Source organism: Lathamus discolor, chromosome 3 (assembly GCF_037157495.1).
Source record: "Lathamus discolor isolate bLatDis1 chromosome 3, bLatDis1.hap1, whole genome shotgun sequence".
NCBI lineage: Eukaryota > Metazoa > Chordata > Aves > Psittaciformes > Psittacidae > Lathamus > Lathamus discolor.
In genome coordinates this window covers 12,399,289-12,422,575 of record NC_088886.1, presented here as the reverse complement: position 1 = coordinate 12,422,575, position 23,287 = coordinate 12,399,289, and the positions used below count along the sequence as shown (strand labels likewise).

At 54.8% G+C, this 23,287-nt stretch overlaps 2 protein-coding genes and 1 long non-coding RNA gene across 6 annotated transcripts in view; 2 read left to right on the top strand and 1 right to left on the bottom strand.

Annotated features, from left to right (window-relative positions):
* Positions 1-1,830: 1,830 nt before the first annotated feature.
* Positions 1,831-5,267, bottom strand: LOC136010849 (uncharacterized). Its single transcript, XR_010611028.1, has 2 exons — positions 5,190-5,267; positions 1,831-2,131 (listed from the first exon to the last, which is right to left on the bottom strand). It is a non-coding gene; the product is annotated as an uncharacterized LOC136010849 (long non-coding RNA).
* A 1,855-nt stretch (positions 5,268-7,122) lies between these two features.
* Positions 7,123-10,720, top strand: LOC136011569 (Krueppel-like factor 2). Its single transcript, XM_065673532.1, has 3 exons — positions 7,123-7,331; positions 7,591-8,569; positions 9,346-10,720. Exons 1-3 carry the CDS (start codon positions 7,239-7,241, stop codon positions 9,519-9,521), a joined length of 1,248 nt encoding a protein of 415 aa, XP_065529604.1. The 5' UTR covers positions 7,123-7,238; the 3' UTR covers positions 9,522-10,720.
* An 87-nt stretch (positions 10,721-10,807) lies between these two features.
* Positions 10,808-23,287, top strand: part of DMAP1 (DNA methyltransferase 1 associated protein 1) — a 36,747-nt gene continuing 24,267 nt past the window's right edge. The window contains exons 1-5 of one of the 4 annotated variants that reach the window (XM_065673530.1): positions 10,808-10,978; positions 12,167-12,383; positions 17,010-17,166; positions 20,329-20,420; positions 21,022-21,217. In XM_065673530.1, the coding sequence (XP_065529602.1) occupies positions 17,065-17,166; positions 20,329-20,420; positions 21,022-21,217 (390 nt within the window). In that variant the 5' untranslated portion in view covers positions 10,808-10,978; positions 12,167-12,383; positions 17,010-17,064. Of the gene's footprint in view, positions 10,979-12,166; positions 12,384-16,019; positions 16,234-16,258; positions 16,378-17,009; positions 17,167-20,328; positions 20,421-21,021; positions 21,218-23,287 lie in introns of those variants that run through there. The other 3 variants (XM_065673527.1, XM_065673528.1, XM_065673529.1) reach the window with 3 other exon arrangements.

The following is a 23,287-nucleotide window of genomic DNA, read 5'->3' as shown; positions in this document are numbered from 1 at the left end:
AAGCAGCCGGTTCTCTCCGAGTGACTCATGCTGAAATACATGACGTTCACCATAGTTCAGGGCTTTTGGCTTGGATGAGAAAAACACCAGGGCGTAAGAAAGTTTCTTTATAAGTTCCTCTTAAAACACTGGAGGGACTTCTCCTCCCACTTGCTCACACTCTACTTTTTTGGGGAAAAAAGTAGCATTTTTAATAAAAAAAAATCCTTTTTATCATTTATAAGGTAAAAACAGACGATTAAGCAAAATGTTTTGCCTTGATTTATATATGAAAAAGCAAAACGAAGGCCATCTGGGTCCATCCCAAACAGCTCCCAGCTGCACAGAGCTGCTCCAGCCAAGCCTTCGTGGCCCAAGGAGCCACGCTGTGCCCTCTTGCCCACAGGGCCGTGCCATGACCATACCGGGCAGCGCTGCCCGTGCTGGCACAGCGATCCCGGCAGCCCGGCGTGGTTTCGCTGCTGCGTTTGCTCGCAGGGTTATCTGCTCCGGAGCTGGTGTTGGTTTTGGCACACAGCGCCGGGACCACACCTACTATTTAAATACCACAGCCAAGGGCTCGGAGGGGAAAGGGAAAGAAAAAAAACTGAGGGGAAAGAAAGAAAACGAGTCTGAAATGTTTGTTGTGGTTTGGAGATACACACACACACATGCACACACAACACAAACACACCAGCCCGGCTCCGGGTCGCTGGCAGCCGAGGAAGGAAGACTCGGGCTAAGATTGTCTTCAAACCCATGCTGGCAGGAGGGAAACCCTTTGGGCCAAAATTAGTCCCTGCCGCATGCCAAGCCGGGGACTGCTCTCGCCCGGGCTGGGGAAGCCGGGGCAGCCCCGGTGGCACAGCCAGGGCTAGGGAGCCATGCCAGCACATCCCGGGTGGCTGCCCTCCTGCTGGGCTAAGAAAGGCTGGAGAAGGGGTGCCAGGGGTTGAAATCCCCATGGAGGCAGCCCTGATGGGGATGAGAGGGTTATCCCTCTGCAGCACCCTGGAATAGCAGGTCCTAGAGATGCCCGTTGGGGTGACAGCGCTCACAGTGTGGGTTGGGGTGGCAGGGACAGAGACAGGCAGCACTGCCACTTGGTGCTGTCACGGGATAAATGGGCACCCAGCAGCTGGGGCTGGAAACCGGGGTGGGTGTCCCATGGGAGCAGGTGCTCCAGGCACCCTCTTGCCTTTGGGACCAAGAGGCATCTGGGATGGACTTGTTGACAATGTGACCCTACCACTGGCACAGTGGTGGATGGGAAGTGGTGCCATTTACCCCCTGTCTTTGCTCAGCTCACCTGGGGCAGGTCCCACTCCCCCTTCCCCAGTATTGGCCCTGGAAAGGTAGCTGCAGGCACGAAACAGCAGCAAGGTGTCCCAAGGGGCGCTGGGCGGCCGTGTTGTGCTGTGCCGAGCCGTGCCACGCAGCGAGGCCTGCCAAGGTGGCTGAGCAGGTGGATTACCGCCACCTTCCTTTCCCCAGGCTCCTTCCTGGAGAAGTTTTCCCGATGATCTCACTGGATGCACATTTCCAAATCCTTTGGTTGATTGTTTCATCATCGGAGGTCAATTAAAGAGAAGGCGAGTTCCTGTCGCCTCACTCCGAACCCCTTCGCTGCCAGAGCCCCAGAACAAAGGGAGGAATTGGGCTTGGGCTCGGCCAGCTTGGATTCCCATTTGATTATTTCCAACAAGGGAGCAAATCTATTTTGGAGCCGGTATTCCCAGGGGATGAGCTCACCAGCACAGAGCATGAGCAGGGCTGGGGAAAAAAAAAAATAGAGCCTTTTGTAATATGTTGCAAACCTATTTACTACCAGGGTAATTAAATGCCACTTCCTGGAGCAGAATGAAGCAGCTTTATGTAATGATGGCACAAAGGGATTTGCTCCCGATACGAGGCGGCTGCTGCCAGAAGTGTCTGTGTGTGCTGCAGGTGGGAGGATGCACTTCCACGGGCTGCACGTGGGCAACTGCACCTTAGCATCTGTGTGTGGACGCTGTGATCCAGGGCTGGTGTCCCATGCTGGAATAGGTGGCCTTGGTGCAGTGCATGTCCCGGGGGCACTGGATGGCAGCAGGGCAGTTATTTTGTGCAATGCACTGCACTGTGTGATTTACACCTGCGAGGTGGCTGCGGGCTGCACGGGAGGAATAACAAAATCAGATGTGCTGGAAAACAACCTCCCCACAGAGCAGGACAGCTTCCCAGCTCCCTGTGTGTCCTGCTGTCCCCTGCACTGTCCCCCTCTGCCTCTCACCAGGGCTGTGTCCCCATGGATGCCAGTGACTCATGGCACAGCCCGTTTGCTCAGCCCCACACCACAGCTCCCATAGGACAGTCATTCCTGTGCCGGGGCGGCAGTGCCACGCGTACCATGGCCACACCAGTGCCCAGCCTCCGGGGCCAGCCAGGCTTTCTCTGGGCTGGGAAATGGCGTGGAGCAGGGCTGACCAGCACTTTCCCTGCCCCTGTGCAGGGCAAGGAGGTTTTCCCCACCCATTAAGAGTGTGAGTTCATTGGAGGCTCAATACCTTAGAGTATGACTGGGAAGGAGGGATGGAGGCTGCTCGGAGAAGAGTGGTGGATTTTACCAGGATTAGTTGAAACTTTTGCAGCTGAATTGCTCATAGGTGATGTACAGCTGTTAATCCCCAGTGCACAAGAGAAGGGCTTTAATGTGCACGTCCCCTGTGCTACGCAGCCGTACTACGATGCCTACTGTGAAACTCTCTGCGTAACCTGCTGGCACTGTGTCTTGGGCTGTTTTCATAAAGATAAATCAGAGTTAGTGGGAAAAATATCCTGGCCTCCCCTGCTGCCCACAAGGAAGCAGAAACCAGCAATTCCTCCTTTTACTCCTGGAGCTGCTGGGGTGGCACAGGTCTTCTCCAATGTGGGTACTGGTGGCAGCCAAAGTGAATGCCTCCCACAGCCATGGTCCAGACCCAGTTCCTGTGGATGGAGCTGTGGAATATCACCGGGCCATGGGGCAGGATGCGGCCCTGGGCTGGCACATGAGTGCACCCGTTCACACATGAGGCCACTGCTGCGAGGACTGGCAGGACACCTCGAGCATGTTGTGCTGACAATGGAGGCTGTGGTGTGTTACAGGTTGGGACATCTCTTGGCACCGTGCTAGGTGTGATGTCCCCTCCAAGCTGGGGGATACCCCATCCATCGCAGTGTCAGACCCCGTGGCTCTGTGCAGAGCCCAGTGCTTTCAGTTTTCCTGAACCAGTGAAAGTTAAGCAGTGGAGGAAAAACGTTGCTGTATGTTATAGAGGAAGAGAGGTAAAAAGGGCAGGAAATTTGCACCATGTCCATTTCCCCTTGGCCCCCGGCCGCTGCTCATTCCGGATTCGGGATTTGCGTAGGCAGAGTTAAAAATAACAGGGGTATATAAAGAAGGACGGCGAGGGCTGCGCTGGACCCGCAGCCGCCAGGGCACAGCCAGGCAGCAGGCAGAGATCAAAGCAGGATGCGGTCCAGGCTGCGCAGTGGGGCCGGGAGCGTGTGTTGGGTCTGCAGGGTGCCACGGTGTGGGGAGTCAGGGCGCCCAGCTCTGCTGGCTCAGCAGCCTCCATGGGAGATGGTACCATGTATGTTCCTGTAGGCAAAGACATCACCACCAACCCCTGTCCCTCCGTAGTGTCTACTCCACAGTGACATTCATTGGGAAAGACCTGACCCAGCTCCCCTGGCTGGAATGAGCCTGGATGGGGGCACTGGATGTGGTCCCTGTCCAGAGCACCCCATTCTAGGGACGAGCTCCCTGCTGGTGCTGCCAGGGCTCTGCCTGTGTTCCAGAGCCTCTGGCAGCCCCAGACCTCAGCCGTGCATCCCAGTGCTCCCCAGGCCTGGGCAGGCAGGGCGGACACAGCAGCTCCATGGGTCGGTGCAAACGAATCTGCCCTCTGTGCCCTGATAACATTGTGTTTGTTGCAGAGCGGGAAGAGCCTGCCAGCACACGATAAGAGCAGATGACTTTACTCTGGACCTGCTCCGGATTGAATTATGCTTTAATTTCATTTTCAGTTCCTCTTTTCTTTTCAGGAGGCGAAGGGGGCTTTGGGGGGTGATGGGCAGGTCTGGGGGCTCCTGGACCCTTCTCCAGGCAGGCCAGCCCCACACAGAGGAGAGGACAGGGAGTAAAACTCAGACAGATTCACTTTCTGTTCTCAGGGACTTAGCACTGGAAGGTCAACGACAGGGGTGTCCTGCTACATGGGATCCCATGGCACCTACCTATGGGTCCCCTGCAGAGCTTTGGGGGATGGGTTTTGTCTCCCATTGAAGCAGAAGCTCTCCAGGCTGTGATGCTGTGGCTGGTGTTGGAAGGGCTCATGTTTCCCATCGGAGAGGGGGCACCAGAGATACCCCAAAGGGGAGTCCCTGGGTTCAGTTGGGACCCCCAGCTCCAACTGACCCAACTGATCCAACAGCAGAGGATGCAGTGCAGGTGTTTTTCAGTCCCCAGTGTTTTGTGGGGAAGGGAACTCCTCTGGGTCTCCTGGGGACCCCACAGAGCAACCCAGGCACTGTGTTATCTCCTGCAGTGTCCCCTGCTTGCCCCACACGTGCTGTGGGGAGGGTGCTGGTGCCGTGGAACTGTCGCAGCGTTAGCAGGGCTGCCAATGCTCTGATGGAGCTTGCTGGAGCCACCGCCAGCGCACCATGCTGGGCATCACGCACTCGTCCACTGCTAGATGTGCCAAGAGCAGGGATAACCATTAACCCTTTGCTGTTTGGCCATCACCTGGGCGGGCAGCCCTTCCCACCCTCTGTTTGCTCTGCCGCTGGACTGCCGTTTGATCTTCCGGGATGCCAGCGACCTGACAGCCTGTTGTAGTGGCACGGGAGATAATCCGCATTTCCCGAACGGGCTTCTGTCAACAGCGGGCTGAGCACGCACCAGCTGCTCCTGCTGCCTCCCTCTTGGCTTGGAGGAGGCTCCCGCGGCTGGGCTGTGGCTGGGACCCCCCCGTGCCCACCCCATGGCTCACAGCAGGCAAGCCCCCCTTGGTGCCGCCCTCCCCGGCTCCCTGCACGGTCAGCGTTGGCAGCGCTTGTGTTGGTGCGCTGCCTGGCTCAGTGCCGCTCCCCTCTGTGCCGGCCCTCCCACCGTAGCTTCAGCAATAAGAGTTTCCTGGGGAATATCCCACATTTGCAAGAAATATTGGCTGTAAAAAACCAACCTGGTCTGCTGGCGACGCCTCTCTTAAAATAAGCCAGTGCTGCATGGGGGCAGACACAAAAACTGCCCGGAAAAGGGGAAAACCAAGTGGAATTAGTGCTTGTCTCCTGTGGCATCTGCTCTCACTTATCTATAAAAGTTTGGGGCAGGAACTGCCTTCTGATTAACCATTATTTGGCCAAGAAACAAATAATGGGATTAACCGGTGACTTAAATAAGCTACTCTTGGGGCCAGGCTAAAAGGGATTTTGAGTGATGCCCTCGTGCTTCATTCCCACTTTGGAGGTGACTTTTTCCAAGGAAGTACTGTGCAGCCCATGTGTTTTGACCCGCCGCATGGCATTACTAAACACGGTCCCCCACCAGCAGCCAGGCACGCGGGGCCCAGGCAGCGACCCAGCGTGTGCTCTGGAAACCAGGGCAGAGATTCTTGGTAAACGGGGGAAGACTTGAATCGTTGTTGTTCCACTGGATTACTGAAATAATTTATTGCAATGCTCCACCCTTATAATTAAAGCGCGGTGATGAAAGCAACTGGTAGAGTAGCTTTGGCTCCAGCAGCGGCGTGTGCATGTGCGCGCACCTCACCTCTGCTGTTTATATTTGTTTTTTTTTGAACTGACTCCTCGCTTCTGAATAGCACAGGCAGCAGCCCCAGTTCTTAGAAAGGTATCTAGGGATGGAAAGCCCCAGAAAGCAAGGAGACAGGCTCCAGGAGATAAGGGCCATTGCTTCTTGACAAACGCAACAGTAGCAGGGCCATTCCTGGTACTGGCTGGATGGGGGCCAAGTGGAGAAGGTCTTGCTGTGAGCTGGGCAGGGTGGCAAGAGAGACCCCGGGAGGCCTGCACAGCTCCCTGGGTCTCCATTCCATGTCTTGATATGCCGGCATGGAGTAGCGCACCTATAAATGTCTCCTGTGAGGTGTGACATCCTGCCCCCCTTGCATCCTCCTCTGTGGGAAGCCCTTGGGCTGATAGCACTGTCTCAGGGGCTCTATGGGGTGGGCAGGATCAGACAGCCAGCCCGTGCTGCCATGGCAGGACAGCCAAGGCTTGGCCATGGTGCTAGTCCCCAGGCAGAGCAGACAAACGTCCTGCAGGGGCTGTGGGGCAAGATGAGGCGACGCAGGCAGGGTGCCAGTCCCCGGCAGGGTCTGCTGGGCAGTTATCTCTGCTCACACACGCACCCTGCATACGGCCAGATGCGAGCCGGTGTGCTCTGTGCTGCTGATTGCCTCACCGACAGCACAAGCATGGGGGGACGCGGCCTCACGGGCGCTGTTACATGAACTGAGTGGTGTAGGGGCACCGGGCTCAGTCACCGCGGCCTGGCTCCCCGGCAGCACCTTTGCATACTGACGGGCTTGATGTCCCCTATGGCGAGCGCTGTGCCCGGCTGTAGCCCCCCACCAGCCCTCTCCGGCGTGTTCCCACTCGGATCCACACACACTGGCGTATACCACAGCCAGTGGCCCTGCCCCAAGCGGGGCAGCGTCCCGGGGGACCGGCGGCTCTGCGATCTACAACCCCTCTCCCCGCTCACAGCGTGGGGCACAGTGTCAGGGAGCCGCTGACCGCACTACGGAATGGGGACGGGCAGCAGACACCCTGGGCTTTGCGATCCGCACCAGCACCCCTGCCCCTTACTCCAGCCGTTGGGCACGGCACGGGTGGACCCAACCACGCACCCCACGGTCGCGGCGTGGAGCGGTGCGAGGGAGCCCCAGCCACGTTGCCCCGGCAGGGCCGCGGGGCCATGCGGGCGGCGGAGCACCGCTGGGGCAGGGGCAGCCGACGACCCCCGCCCGCCGGGGCAGCCCTCAGAGAGGGGGCGTGGCTTGGGCACCAGCGGAGCCAATGGAAGGCGTCGGCGGTGAATGTCAATGCCGGCCGGGCCAATGGGCGCGCAGCCATGCTGTTAACAGCTTAGGGGCGCGGGGTGGCGCAGAGCAGCGCTGCCGCCGCCGCGGGGAGCGGAGCGGTGCCGGGCTCCGCGCACCGCGCTCCCCCAGCCCGGCCCCGTTCTGGTCCCCCGCGCCCGGCCCGCCATGGCGGCGGCCGTGGACGAGAGCACCCTGCCCTCAATCTCTACTTTCGCCAACTTGCTGCCGCTGGAGGAGCGGCCCGCCGACATGCTCCATGTAAGCACCTGGTAGTGAGGAGGGGGCGGTGGGGGGTACGGGGCATGGAGCAGAGCGCCCTGTGATGGGGTGCAGCCTGCCTGGTAGGGGAGGCCCCCTCCCACTGTCGGAGGGCGTCCCGGGGGTGGCGCAGCCGGAGCGGTGCCGACCCGTCGGACGAGTTGGGGGGAGCCGCCGCCCCGAGCGGAAGGCGCGGATCGCGGTGTCCGAACGGCGGTCGCTGTCGTCTCGCCGGTCCTGACACCCCTCTTCCCCACAGAGGATGCTGCAGCAGGACGGCACCGCCGCCGTCAAGCGGGAGGAGGACGACTTGGGCAAGTTCGTGGATTTGGATTTCATCCTGGCGCACACAAGCAGTGGCGGGCAGGGGCCGCCCGGCCCCAACTACCCCCTGCCCGAGACCCCTGAGAGCTGCGGCACCACCTACGACAGCGACGGCGCCTACCCCACGCCTGGCAAGTTCCCGGCGCCTTACCCCGAGGGCCAGGGCCACAGCTACGTGGCTGAGCTGCTCACCCCGGATCTGCCCGGCCACTGCGATCTGCAACGGAGAGAGTACACGGAGCTGCGGGTGCCCGGAGGCCCCCATCACCCTCATCACCCCGCACACCACCACCCGCCTCTGCACCCAGCCCTGGCCCGTCCGCTGCCCCTGGACCCCGCTCAGCCCTTCGGGCCCCGCATCAAGAAAGAGCAGCCAGAGGAGCGCGCCTGCATGCTGGGGATGTCTGCCGCCGAGTACCTGGGGCCGGGCGGCGGCGAGCATAAGCCACGCGTAGCACCAGGTCCCGGGGCGGGACCTGTGCCAGGGCCGCCGCTGCCTTACCCGGGCTTCGCTCACGGCCGCTTGGGACCCCCCGAGGAGCCGCTGCCCGGCGCCGACCCGCACCTCCTGGCCGACCTGCCGCCTCACTACGCCGTGGCCCCGCATCGCTACGCGCCCCACTTCGCCGCCCAGCCGCCGCCGCAGTTTCATGGACACTTCAGTGTTTTCAGGGAGCCTTTGAAGGGGCCGGGGCCGGGTCCGGCGGGGCTGCCCGGGCTGCTGGTCACGCCGCCCAACTCCCCGGTGCTGGAGTACTTCCCGGCCGGGGCTCCCCCCGAGGACTGCAAGCCCAAGCGCGGCCGCCGCTCGTGGGCCCGCAAGCGGACGGCCACGCACAACTGTGAATACCCGGGCTGCGGCAAGACCTACACTAAGAGCTCCCACCTCAAGGCGCACATGCGGACCCACACAGGTAAGGGCATGTCGGGGGGGCGAGGGGGGCGGCCATGCTTGGGAGTTGCACAAAGGGTCTCAGATGGGAGGACTGGGATACACGGTGAGACCTGTGTCATTCCTGGGGGTGTTGAGGGGTGCTTGTTGACCCCCTGGTCAGTTGGGGGTGCATGGAGGGTCCCCGTAGTGGGGGCACGCAGAGAGAACCCCCTATAGCCAGGACATGGGGCTGCATGTGAGGGTCCTGTGTGTGGGACAGGGTGCAAGTGGTGATGTCCACTTGCACTCACTTGGGGTGCTCAGAAGGACCCCCATGGTGGGGCTGAGCAGGGACACACAGGACCCATGTGACACCCCCACTTGCTGGCCTTGGGGTACAGTGGAGCCTGAAGAAGCAGGGCCTGGGGCCACAAGGAGAAGCCCCCCGCCCTTGATGGGGATGAACAGAGTAGGGGAGAATGGGGTCGTATAGTGAGACCCCTGTGGCAAAGTTGGGATAGAGCACATGGTATATGAACAAGCAGGGGAGCACTCAGTTTGTGGCGGGGTGGGGGCACGTGGAGGGGCCCTGCAATGGGGCAGGGCTTCCCAAAGGATGGGTCTCATGCAGGGCACATGGGCAGTGGAGCACATGGGGGAAGGGCAGGAAGATGGGGGACAAAAGAAAGGTGGGGCAGACAGGGGTGAGTACACCTGGTTCCCCTTGAAAGGAGGGGGTGCTGGGCAGAGTAGCACAGGGGTGAAAGCATAGGGAGGATGAAGACCTCCAAGCCCACTGATGCCCATTCTCCGCAGGCGAGAAGCCCTACCACTGCACCTGGGAAGGCTGCGGCTGGAAGTTTGCCCGCTCCGATGAGCTGACCCGCCACTACCGCAAGCACACAGGGCACCGGCCCTTCCAGTGCCACCTCTGCGAGCGGGCTTTCTCCCGCTCCGACCACCTCGCCCTCCACATGAAGCGGCACATGTGAGCGGCAGCTGTGGCCGGATTCTGTGTCCCCAGAGCCAGCTCATAGTGTAAATAGCGTCAGGCAGGGGATGGCACTGGGGAGCAGCCTGGCCGTCTCTGCTTGTAGTTGATAACTAGTTTTCTCCTCCTGCCCCTGCTGTGAGAACTGGGCCCAGCTGCATGGTGGGGAATGGCTGCTTTGGGGTGTAAATGGGGAGTAAAGCTGCAAGGAATGTTTCCAATCCCTGCCCTATCACCACTCAGCTCCCAGTGCCTGGAGAATCCCTCCCTTCTCAGCCAGGTATCTGGGGGGGGGTGGTGCGGATGGATGGATGTGTGTGTGCTGATGCAGCAGGGATCTGTTTCCAGAGCTCTCGGCCTTTATTTGGCATCAGCTTAACCTTCTCCCCTTAAATCCTGCCCCCCCCTGGCTCCAAGCACTGGGGTGGCTGATTGGCCTGGTTTTGGCCAGAGACATGGCCCACTGGGTGTGCAGGTTGCAGCGCTGGGAAGTGGGTTGCTGGTCTTCTCGGTTGTGGCCATCAGAATAAACCTCCTGACCCAAAAGCCCAGCATGGATGGGGTGAGGATGGCACCTGACTGGCTCATGGCTATAAAGGTTTGCAGGGGTTGGCAAGTTCAGCATCACCTTGTACAGGGAGTGGGGATGCTCCTGTTGCCAGCCTGGGACCCTGCCGGGCAGTCTGGTCCTGGCCATTCCCATGAGCCTAAAATGGCTCTTTGGGCTCTTGTCTGCTTCCATTTGTCACGTTCTTCCCCTCAGGATGACACCAGGTACTGCTGCAGCTGCCTTCCCCATGCTGCTTTTTTAAACTTAGTGTGTAAAGGACAGTAAGTCCAGCTATGAATGCCCAGGTCTCTGCTATACTTGAAACTTTCACAGAAGAAAACCAAAGAGAAAACTCAAAAGAAAATGAGTCTTTTTATGTGCAGCTTCTGCAAAGCAAGTTGTAAATTAAACAAAGCAGTAATATATAATGTTTCTGGTTTTTTAATATATTTTTTTCTTCCAGCTGGGAACCCAGATGAGTCTCGGCTTTGGGAAGTGCACTGTTCCCGTCTGTGTATATTGTTAATTAACATTTCTTTGCTTGGGCACGTTAGGTCTCTCGCACTCTGAAATGTTACTTTTCTTTATATGCAAACTGTTGAAATATTGTGATCTGCTGTATAATAAATAAACAAGATGTAAACATGAAAGAGCCAGGAGAGTTTACTTTAAAGCTTTCTTCTAAGACGAGAGGGTGAGGCTGGGCTTGCTTGTCAGTAAATATTTACATTGATGTTCATTTCTGCTTAAGTTAGCTGCGGAGGATCGATGGGGAACGCCCAAGCCTCGGCATCTGAGCAGCATCTCCTGTGCAACAGCTCTTGAGTCACCCCACTTCCCTGTGCCTCAGTTTCCCTAATCTGCAGATGGGGCAATTGCGGCACCGGGATGGCGTGACTGGTCCTGCGGTGAGTCATTCCCGAAGGGAACGGTAGCCGAAACTGTGCCGGGAGCCTTGCTGCTCCTGTTGTCTTCCCAAGCGCTCCTGTCCCGCTGTCCCCCGCAGCAGAAGCTCTGTGGCACAGACCTTGTGGTCACAATCAGGAGGTTGTTGGTGGCTGCCCGGTCCTGTCCCTGCTGCCCTCCTGGGGTGTCCCAGTAGCAAGATGGGGTTCAGGTGCTGAGGTTTCCCTACGTTCATAGGTGGTGACTCAGCACAAGCGTGCTGGCAGGTCCCGAGCTCAGCAAGCAGGTCTGGCTCCATCCCTCCCTCCCACAGCTGATTACCCGTGATGCACGCATCCTTCTGAAGCCAGGGGCTTGTCAGGACCTGACACCATGCTGGCAGTGCAGGGAGCATGCCGTGAGGGCTGTGCAGTGCCCTGGCCCAGGGTGTTAGTGGCTTCCTCCTCCTGTGCTTGCTGCCACAACCCCTGTTGGCTGGCCAGGGCTGGGGGATGCCCCTGGGGCTCCTTGCCCTGCAAGCGGAAATGGGATATAGCTGTGCTGCCAACACAGGCTGGGCTGATCCTAGTCCTTCCCTGTTTTCCTGCCTGCAGCTGCGGAGTGTTGAACTGGGAGCAGTAGAGTAGGGCTGATGTCCCCTTGAGGGGTGGCTAGTGTTTTGGGATTGGGCTCCGTGTCCTCGGGCCAGCATCCAGCCTTGGGGTCTGCCCCAAGCAGGTACAAAAGTGTCAGTGTCTCTAGGCAGGGTGGCAGCAGCTTGGGATGTTGTGTTCTCCCTGCAGGCCTGGGCATGGGACCATGGGACACAGGTGTCACAGATCCACCACGCTCAATCACTTGTCCTTTCCACAGCTGCCTCCACCCACTGAGTGCCCCACTTTCTGTGAGGTGCCTGTGTGGGGTGACCATGCTGGGACACCAGTGACCTGTGATGGGTTTCTCACTCCTGGGACCCCCGGTATCTAAGGGCAAGGGTCTGGTGGGGGGTGGCTGAAGCAAAACTGCTGCCTCTTCCCCAGAGACTTGTTCAAAACGTCACATGGAGGGAGAGGGAAAGGTGTGGGCTGTTTGAATTAGCGATGAGTCAGGCTGGCAAAGCCAGATGGGGAGAGTGCGTGCCTGCGTGTTTGTGTGCGTATAAGTAATCTCTGGCTTTGTGTTTTTATTATGATTATTATTTTTATTTCCAGGGGAACGATGAATTTCTCCAACCATCCTGTCCCACTGGAAAGGCTGGCTCTGCTGTCCTGTCCTCCCTAAGCATCCTGGGAGCCGGACTGACGGTCCGCGGCTGTTTTGAGGTTCAGCTCTGAGATCAGAGCACAAACCAGTTCTTCCTCGCCTTTCATCATCGCTGCACCAGGGCGGGAGCGAGGTCCGGCTCTGCTGCCGCTACCCTACATGGAGGTGAGCGCAGGCGAAGGTGCTTCGGCTCCTTCTCCAAGCAGAGCTGCTCCATGTTCACTTCCCCAGGCCTGGGGCAGGGCACTCCTTTGGGCACATGATGGAGCATGGCGGTCGCATGGACTGGCATGGCTGGGAACCTCACCCGGGGGAGGAGGAGCAGCTGTAGTGGAAAAGGCAATTATAGTTAATTTGTTGTTAATAAAAAACACCCTCTTCCAATTGCCTGGGCCAAGGCGTGCTCCTCGCTGGAGGAGAGAGCCCAGTCCTGTCCCCAGCCAAACCTGCCCTGCAAAGTGACGAGGACAGCAAAAAACCACCATCAGCAACGTGGAGGAAGGGAAGGCTGGGGTGTAATCCCTGCCTGTGGTACGTTTGCCCATGGTCAGCTGAAAGCCCTTTGCCGGGCCGTATCTCCCCTTCCTTTCTCCCCTTGGTCACCTCCTTGGTTGACCATGGGAGCCATGGTGGTGGGTGATGTAGAGGTCACTAATCCCCCCCTGCAAACCTTAAGGTGCAGCCCCATGGTTTTGGGGTGCAGCTGAACCGGCACAGCGAGGCATGGAGAAACACCTCCCAGCAGTGAGGTGAGTCACGGCCGCAGCATGGCCTGGCACCACGCAGTCACCTGCCAGCAGGAGCGGGGCCCCCAGGGGTTTTGTAGCTGGAAGAGGGTGAAGGAGTAGCTCGGGTGGGCTTCTGTCCACTGGGGATGGCACAGCTTGTGGGGATCCCCCATGCTACAGCCAACAGGTCCAACAGTGGTGGTCCAGGGTTGCAGAGATGTGGGGAGAAGTGGGGGGGTGTGCAGGTCTGGGAGGGTTCCTTGCCCATGGCTTTACCCTGGGGTTACTGTGGTCCATAGGGACAACATGGTGCTGAAGGTGGGATGCGGCCTGGGTGCTCCAGAGTGGGAGGGATGTTTTGGGGGTGCTTGGAGGGCTGGACACAGACCTTTCCTCACCACAACACAAGGTGAGATCTTGGCTCTCTATGCCAAGGTGTCCCTGTTGAAGGATGCTCCCAGGGCTGGTGTCCCAATTCCCGATGGGGCAATGGTAAGTGTCTGATCCCTGCCATGAAGGGAAGGTCCAGCAGCCTGCCTCCGCTGCTTGGGGTGGGCCAGGCGCCGTGATAACGGGGCTGTGGCTGTCACCGCACCTTTAGGAAACATTTGGCTTCAGGCACCTGAACCCACGGGGAAGCGATAACTCCCCGGCTTGCTCGCCCTGCCTGGACCCACACCTGCTGCTATTGTGCCTTAGTCACACACCGAGCGTTTTTCCACTGCTGGGCCCCAGATAACCTCCTCCCACCCCACTGGCCGCAGTGTTTGCACTTGTCCTCCTCCGCTGGTGCCAGGCTGGGAGACACTCACGCCTTGAGCCGTGGGCTGGAGGCACGCACACCTCTGGCCTGGGGCCACCTTTGGCTATGCCTGGCAGCTGTGACATGGGCAAAGGGCATGAGGTGCATCCTTCCCTGGGGTGGAAGGGGCCAGCACTGCTGTCCTGCTATGGCTGAATGTGGAGGGACATCCCTCCCCGAGCTGCTGAGCAGCAGTGGGATCACCCAGGTTTGGCACCCTGTGCCTGCAGGATGGCAAGAGGTGGGTGATGGGCTGCAGGACAACAATGCTGGCTGTTGCTGTCTCCTTACCTGGGATGCAAAGGACTGGGCTTCCCAGCATTGCTGGCTTTCCCTGACCTGCTGCATTCCCTGGGTTCTCCCTGTGCTCTGTCAAGGCAGGACCCCAGTGCCCTGGGGAGGTACAGGCCATGGTATGCGTCCCCATGCAGGACTCTGACCAGAGTCTCCAGCTGTGCTTCTTTGCTCCTTGAAGGCTGTGCAAACAGCCACTGCTGCCCAGAAACAACATCTCTGTGTCCCTTTGAAGGCAGTGTTAATTGCTCCACTGCTGATGAGGTTAGCAGAAGCACCCAGCTCATGTGTTTCACTTGCAGGTCCACACAGCTCCTGGTAGGACACAGCCCTGAAGTGACACCCGTGCTCACAGAGCTGTGGGGTAGGTGGGCTGTGGATAACACAACCCAGCTGCCCACCAACTCCACCTTTCATGAGGTTAAAAAGCTGCTACCCTGCGGAAAGGAGCTCAGACGTGCTCTGGACTTCATTTGCTGAACAGGAGTGAGCTGTTCACCCTGCAGAGCACGGGCTGAATCTTGCTGGGATTGGGGTTGAAGATGGGCTTGAGCAGGTCAGGCCTAGAAGTGCAAGGTACAATCAAACCCCAAGGACACTGAATGACAGCTCATCTCTGGGTTTTATTGTGGGACTCATTGTGTTTCCTACAAGTGCTGCTCAAAGACATGAATGGACTGCGAACCACCTGCCAACGAGGGGCAAATGGGGGGTCCTTGTTCCATGGTCTTACAAAGCTCTCCCTGCAGCAGCAGTGCTGGGTGTTCCAGACAGGGCTGAGACTGCAAACGTGAAGGGAGGCAGCCTGGGAAAACCCTATCCTGCTTCCCTCTGCAGACCCACCTTGTAGGGGATCACTCTGTAGGGACTCCACCTCCAAGCCAGCAATCGAAAGAGAGGAAAGAAAGACATTGGAAGCCATTAGGAATGGACACATGTACTGATGGGGGGAGGACCTGGGTGGACATGGCAGAGCTGAGAGCAAATGGACAAGACAGGAGAAACCCTGGGTAAGCTTTGTCCTAGTGGGAGGGAGGATCATGATTCTTAAAGCCCTCCCTGGCAGTGTGGGACAGAAAAGGAGTTAGATGATTTCTGGGGACAACAGATGACACTCTTGTGTTCCAGGTGGGGCACAATGGCACTGGCTTGGCCCTGGTTACAGACGTGATGTGACAGTCCCTGTGCGAAGGGATCACCAGTGGGGTGGGAATGGCAGCAACTCCAGCCTGGCTGGCTCTGGGGGCTGTGTGCTGGAATCACTCCAGCACACTGCAGTTCGGCTCACCTGTGGGCTACCGCACAGGAGAACAGGTCCCCCAGGGCCGCCCCTCTCCCGGGCTGTCCGAGGTGGCCGGCAGTAGATCTCTGTGCCCCATGCTGAAACCTTCTGCTTTGGACAAACCTCTGCTGGGCAATCTTGGGCCTGCTGCAGCTCAATGGGATTTCTTCAAGTCCCTCATGGCCCCACTCTGCTGTTCCTTCCCCATTCCCCCCTCTCTTCCCTCCCATAGGGAAGAGGAAACAGGACAGTCAGTCCTATTGAATCATATTAACAAAACTTGTGCTCCTAGCTGCCCCAGCCTCAGGTAAGTGCTGCAGCTCTGGAGCCCTCGGGATGGTTTTCTTGCCCCTGCCCCGCAGCCCCGTTGTGCCTGCCCAAAGCAGAGCGCAGTCACCCGTCACCACGGCCCCGGGGAAGCAGGCACGGTTGGCTTGTCCCCTCCGGCAGCTGGGCACAGCTCCCCGGACGCCCCGCACGTCCCTCAGGCCTCAGCTCCCGCTTACGGGTCCGGTTGAGGTGGGGAGCGAGCCCGGGCCCAGCTCCGAGGCAGCGGTCGGGGCCGGGCCGCGCACGGCTGTGCTGCCACCTCCTGGCACGGGAGCGAATCGCGCCTGCGCCGACCTCCCCGCCCCGACCGGGGAAGGACGTAGGTCGGCCCCGAGCGGGTCCGGGCGCTGCCGCCGGGCCGCGGGGGAAGCGGCTCCGGGCCCGGGGCGGCCGCGATCTGCCGGCAGCGGGGCGCGAACCCGCAACCCTGTCCCTCACACCCTGCTCCTGCAGCTCTACGGTGGGGCGCCCAAAGGGCTCCGGGCACTTCCGGCGCCGCTTGGCGGGAGCGGAAGCGGCGCTGCCCGGGCCGCTGTGCCGGTCGCACCGTCCCGGTGGCTGCGGATCCGGCGCCGGTGGGTGAGCGCGGGAGCGGGCTTGCTCGTGGCTGCGGCGGCCCTGCGGCCCGGCCCCGGCCCCTGCGTCCATCTGGGGGCTTCCCGGGACCTCGCCGCTGCGCTCCGGGCCGCGGGCGCCGCGCGTCTGGTCCCCGGCACCGGCCGGGTACAAGGCCCCGTTGTTGGGCCTGGCGGGGGATGGGGAGGCGGCTGAGGGGGGTGTGTGTGTATGTGGATAGATGCGTGTGTGTGTATGTGTGTATATGCGTGCGTATATGTGTATATGTGCGTGTATGTGTATATATGTGTGTATGTATGCATATATATGTGTATATATCAGGATTTCTAGGAAAACGATGCAACCACGATCCTTGAAACCGTTCAAAAACCGTGTAGATGAGGCCCTTAGTGACATAGGTTAGTGGTGGACTTGGCAGTGCTGGGATAACTGTTAGACTTGATGGTTTTCCAACTTACATGATCATAGGATCATAGAATGGTTTGGGTTGGAAGGGACCTTTTATAAAGATTATCTAGTTTCCAGCCCCCTGCCATGGGCAGGGATGCTTTCCACTAGACTGGGTTGCTCTAAGCCCCGTCCAGCCTGGCCTTGAACACTGCCAGGGATGGGGCATCCGCAGCTTCTCTGGGCAGCATGTTGTATGTATGTATATACATATATATATGTATGTGTGAGCTGTGTGTTATACGTATGTACATAAGCATGTTTGTGCGTGTACAGGGCAGACCTCATGAGAGGCGTACGTTAACCCTGGTGCCCTGGTTTACCCTCCCTAGAGCCGGAGGGAGCAGACAGGACGGCAGCAGAGAAGGCCACTGAGCAGCAGGAGAGATGGCGACGGGCGCAGATGTGCGGGACATCCTGGAGCTGGGTGGTGTGGAGTCGGAGAACACGGGCACCATCAACAAAAAGGATATCATCAACTCGGATAAGGTGAACTGCAAGGCCCTAAAGGGCTGCTGCTTGTTTTCTTGGCACTGACTGACCGTGCGTGTGGTGTCTGGGGCAGATATTGGAAAAAAGATGCAATAAAGCATGTTCCTACCATAGTCTGTTTAATTCCAGGCTTCCTAGGAATATCTGGAAATGCCTGGAGGGCCCAGTTACTGGTGTTCTTAGTTAAACTGCACTGTGGCATTTGGGGTGGTATTTAAACTGGAGCTGTGTAAGTGGTGTCCTGGTGAGCTGGGCCTGGCCTGAGGGCATTTTCAGCTGTCTTGAAAACCCCTGTTTTGTGGAGTGAGAAGTGTTTTTACTATTTAGCCCACAAGCAGATGGAAATAATATAACACAGTCTTGTTTTAGAAAAAAACCCTTGTCTGACTTGAGCAGTCCTTCTGCAGGGAAGGTGTGTGGCTGGTGTATGAGAGAACTGGGACACGTTGCCTGTGGGAATGCGTGCAAGTTAGTAAGCTGTGTTAAGGATATACGACTTCACATGCTGTGTTCTGTGTGGTAATATGCCACGTTATGTTGTTGCCTTCTGTGTTTTAAATTTGGGTAAAGGCTTGGCTTGCAAGGTGTCAATGAGTAGTTATGAGATGTGGGGGTGCTTGGAAACGAGCTGGGGGAGATGAAATCCCCAGGAACTTTGGTACAGAGATGGTGTGATCTGTATTTGTTTGTGAAAAAAAAACCAAAACAAAACTAAACATGAGCAGCCACTCCATCCCTGAAAGTACTTCCTGACTGTCTTTGTCTCTGCTGAAGAGATGCACAGTGATTTCATGAGTTCTGTGCTGGGGCTAGGACACAGTATAATTGCTGTAATGGAAGACTGATGAGTTTCAGGAATATAGAGGCTGAAATGTTAAAATCACCAGTTACCAGCTGAGCTGGTGAATAGTGCGTCCAGTGTGTGGCTGGATTCAGCCTTTGAATGTTGTGCCAGTGAGTGTTCAGAGTTTAAGTTCTTTGATTTAGGTGTGTTTTTCTGTTAGCTATCAGATTGCTGGAGGAGTACTGATGGCTGTCTGTCTCTCTTTTGGAGCAGAGAGTAAGAGGGACTTCTCCCCAGATTTACTGTAATGGGAAGAGAGGAAGGAGAGGTGCAGTGAGAGGCTTCTGGAGGAGTGCAGGAAGCCGCTTGCGGCTGTGGTTGAAACATTCAGAATTTCAGCACAGAAACTAAATCAGACCAAAGGTATAAGCCATTATTGTGTGGAGAGAGCAAAATTGCTAGTAACAGTGCAGCACTTGCTCAGGAAATAGATCTGTACTCAATTAGGAAAGAAACAGATTGATGTCTTTAAATCACAAGAGAACCATGAAGTACTTCCCAGTCCATTAGTGACTGAGAATGTTAAAATAAAAATTACTGGGCATAAAAACATTTAAATCAGCAGTACCAAGCAATTTGTTCTCAACTCCTAAAAGAGCTGTCTGAGCTGATCTCTGGCCTGCTGATATTAACTTCTAATAAATCTGGGAACTTTGGGGTTGTTCCAGAAGCCTGTGTTCAAACAGGGTGTGTGATGACCCATGTGTAACTGCCTCTGTTGGCCTTACATTGCTCCTGGGCAGTGATGGACATGCTGGGAGACAGGTGTTTGATTAGGAGTGAAAAGGTGCCAATACAGTAAATGTCTGTCATGATGTTTTATGGAAAGCGTTGTAGTCCAAGCTGATAGGTTATTATTTTTTAATGGGATTTTGAATTTGCCTGATAAAGGTGAATGTATGGATTTAATACAATTTATGACAGAGTGTGGGTTTTACTATTACAAAGTATTCTGATTTAAAAGTTGGTAGTGATGTGATAAACAGGTACTTTAAAGTAGTGATGTGGCTAGTAGTTAAAAGATGGTACAGTTAGACCAGATGCTCTGGACTATCAGTAAATTCATCCATGTATATCAGGTGTACGTTGTTAATATGACTGCTACTGTATCTACCTGAATCTAAACCCAATTACTTTATAAACTTGTATATGTGATATCAGGTGGACTATGTCTTAGAAACCATTAGTTTTGACAAGGTTTTAGGGGCCAGATTGAGTTTTCTCCACTGAGTTTCTTCATACTAGGAATTATATAAACATGAATATATTTCTTTGCTGTATAAATGGGAGTGTAGAGGTGGGGATGAGGGTTTACTTTTGTAGGTGATACTGGTAGTTTTGACATGGGGCTACTGCAAGGGGTTGGTCTCAACTGGTAAAACTGAAGTTGCTGCAGAACAAAGTGACCAAAAGCCTAGGAAGACATTTCTTATTCTCTTCTGTAAAAGGTAGAAAATCACTTAGTTAAATGCATTTCTTCCTAGTAGCTGTGTTTTGGCTTTAGTCTGGGAACAGTGTTGATAATACACCAATGTTTTCGTTACTGTGTAATGCTTACCCTAAGTTAAGGACTTTTCAGTTCCTCATGCTCCCCACTGAGGAGGGGCACAAGGAGCTGGGAGGAAGCAGAGACAGGACACCTGACCCAAACTAGCCAGAGGGGTATTCCATACTCTAGAACATCATGCTCAGTACAGGAACTGGGGGCAGTTGGCCAGGAGGGGCTGTTCACTGCTCGTGAGTGGGCTGGACATCAGTCAGCAGGTGGTGAGAAATCGTATTATGCATCAGTTTGGTTTTGGCTTTAGTTTTTTTTACTCTCTCTTTCTCATATTTCCCTTTTCATTATTGTTACTGGTATTCTATTATACTTTGATTATTAAACTGTTCTTATTTCTACCCACGGGTTTTACTTTTTCTCTCGATTCTTCTCCCCATCCCACTGTGTGTGTGGGAGTGAGTGAATGGCTGCGGGGTACTTATTTGCCAGCTGGGGTTAAACCACGGCGACGCATTAATACCTTCATGTGAGGATAGTGCTTACCTAGTAAAGAAAAGCTCAGTGTACCAGCCCCTGAAAACTACAGCCAGGTGTTCAACTTGGAATTTAAGTGTGTATTGTCAGCAACAAGTATCAGTACTGGTGAGTGCTGTCACTGAAGATGGGCATCTGTCAGTGTCTTCCACCAGAAAGAAATTCAAGGTGTCTAAAACCACATAAAAATGAAAACCATCGCCGGGTACCAGGTTATGTAGTTTAATGTTCCTTCAGGGATTGCTGCTTCTGAATCTAAAATGCTATTCTTTTCTTTCAGAAAAAATCCAAGAAATCTTCAGAGACATTGACGTTTAAGAGGCCGGAAGGAATGCACAGAGAAGTTTATGCACTCCTCTACTCTGACAAAAAGTAAGACTTTATGGTCAACTGGGTAGGTTGTGGTGTAGCCTGGGCTTTTGGAAGCAGGGCAGCATCCTATTGAAACCATAGGCAGTCTTGCTTCCCACATTGATTCACCTTTGTGCTTGGCCCATGCTTGTGCCCTTCTCTCTTTGTCATGAACAGTGCCTGTTTTCTCTCTACTAAGTCTGAGGGGTTTGCTCTGTCTAGGAGATGAATTGGGTGAAGACACAATAGTTTAGAGCAGACAAGGCAGTATTCTTACCCTTCTGTGTCTAATTCTCTTTTATTTGCAACTGGGAGTAGCACCTGCTTTTATTTCTGCAGAAAGAGTTCTGCTGCAGCCTGTATTTAGCTTGTATGATTGAACCCTTGCCTTAGAGGTCTCTTGCATAGTTTGATGGCTCTGTCCAAATCCATCCAGGCAGTGTATTCTGTCCTCTGATGATGGAGACATTGCAGTCTGGAGGTGTAGAACCTGAATAAAGTTTAAACTCATGTTTTCTCACCCTAAACATTTGGGTGGCAGATCCCACTGAGTCTGAAATCTCTTTGGGTTTGTTGTGGGCTGCTGCTTGCTTTTGTCACTCAGTGCTTTTCTCCACCACAGGGATGCACCTCCGCTGCTGCCAAGTGATACAACTCAGGGTTATCGAACAGTCAAAGCAAAGCTGGGATCCAAGAAAGTCCGGCCTTGGAAGTGGATGCCTTTCACCAACCCAGCAAGAAAAGATGGAGCAATGTTCTACCACTGGAGGAGAGCAGCAGAGGAAGGAAAGGACTACCCTTTTGCCAGGTTCAATAAAGTAAGTGGGAGCACTTTCGAGCAAAAGCATATAAATAGCAGCTGGAAAATACCCTTTTGTCAACTTCTTGAGCATCCAGACAGGAAGTTGGTCCTTTCAACAAGTGGTGGCTGAGTTACATTTGGCAATTGCATTTTAAATTGCAGAATGGCCTTACAGCCACGTGACCGCAGACTATGATGTCTCTAAATCATTCGAGCTATGTGGGATCAGTATGTGGTCAGAGCTTGCTAGGGTCTCCTGTGTTTTAGGTGCTCCTTACCATATCTTGTTATTGATTTGGTAAAGAGGCACTCTGCCATCTCATTCCGTTCCTAACCGACATCGTTCCCCTGATTACAGGCTCCGGGTGGTGAAAGATACTCTATTCTGAGACAGACATTAAAGTCATAAGTCTTGTTATTCTGCCCAGTGTGAAAAAAATCGCTAGAGCTGTGTGGTAAAAAAGGCTGGCTTGGAGCCTCTTGGCCAGATTCCAGCATAGATACTGAATTGCGTTGTGTTCCCTCTGAAATTGCTCCTGTGGTATCAGTGTGGTGCAGTACCTTGTTCTTTGCGTCTTACATTAAATTGTCACAATGTGTTGTTGTAATCTCCTGCTGTCTTTTGTCCCAGATGTATCTGCTTTGAGTGGCTGGGGCTTTCATGTGTATGCACAAAGAAAAACTACATCAAGATTTATACTTCAAAGTCAGGGCCTCCAAAGTTAGGAAGGAGCAGAGTTAGGGTGCCTTCATAATATAATTTAATTCCCTTCATGATGCAGATCTGAAGGGGGAAAAAAAAAAGTGTGTGCTAACATGATTTCCACAAAAGCTCTACTTGCATATGCAACACTTAAAGTTTGTAACCCACAGAGCATCAGTTCTGTCAAAGCCTGGCTTCCTGCAGAGTTAAGTGGTTGATTAACCTTGTGTGTTAGAAGGCTTAAGCTCTGACCGATGCTTTTCCTCTTGCTGGGATGTTGGTAAGAGCCTTGTGTCATATCTCTTCTCTAGGGTGTCTATGGTAGAAGTCTGAAGCATGACTCAGTCAAGGCACCTGCCTGGCTTTCTGAGGGAAACTTTGGGGGTGTAATTGTCTCTAAGACTCTACTGCTGTAACTGCTTTTGGCTGAGTTCAACTGAGTTTATCAGAGGGAGCCACACATGGGTTGTAATTATGTGATTCTTGTTTCCTTAACTTTATCATGTACTGTGAATTGACAGACAGAAGAGCCTTCAGCAAGGCTGCAACCTTTAGATTAGTGGTACAGACCTCTGCCATCTGCACGTGCCCAATCACGTAATATTAGGAGCAAGTTGTTACCCTTGTGATCCATGGTTAAGAGGGTAGAAGGCACTGATGAGAAGTTTTGCAGATATTTGCTATGTCAGAGGAATTTTATTTACTTTTCTAAACTCTTCTGTGGGTTCCTTCTCACGTACTTGATACTTCTGCCCAAATTTCTTACTCCCCTAGGCATAAGCCATTTTCCCGTGTAGTCTGTCTTACTGGTCCCTCAAGCTCAGTCAGTTCCTTTGCCTTTTCTCTCTGCTTCCAGTCCCCAAACCAAATCCCTCCTGTTCATTGCAGGATCCTGATCATTGCATTGATCTAAAATATAAACTTAGGTTTCACAGTGTACACTAAACCTTGATCCAGGGTGTGAAATAGGAATATAAAAGCAGCTTCATTGGTGCCAGAGCAAAGGCCTCTCTTGGCTGATTCTCTGTTTCTGGCTAACATTAGTAAAGGCTTAGGGAAAGAGGATGAGAATGGGGAAAGTACAGAGCATTTTTTCCTAGCTTCTGGTGGTCATTAGTTCAAGGATTTCTTAACTTGGAATTTGTGTTTAATAATTCTCTCTAGGTTCTGGGCAGAAAGCTGCTCTGTGAATACCCCATGGTAACAAATTCCTCAGGTTAACTTTGCATGGTGTGCAGAGGTATTGCTTCTGTTCATTTTAAACTGCTGCCTTGAGGTTTCATTTGGTGCCTCTGAGATCTTGTGTTACATGACATAATAAATTGTCCTTGCTGTGCACTGTTTTCTCTGTAATGTGACATACATCTGCCCTTCTGTGCCCTG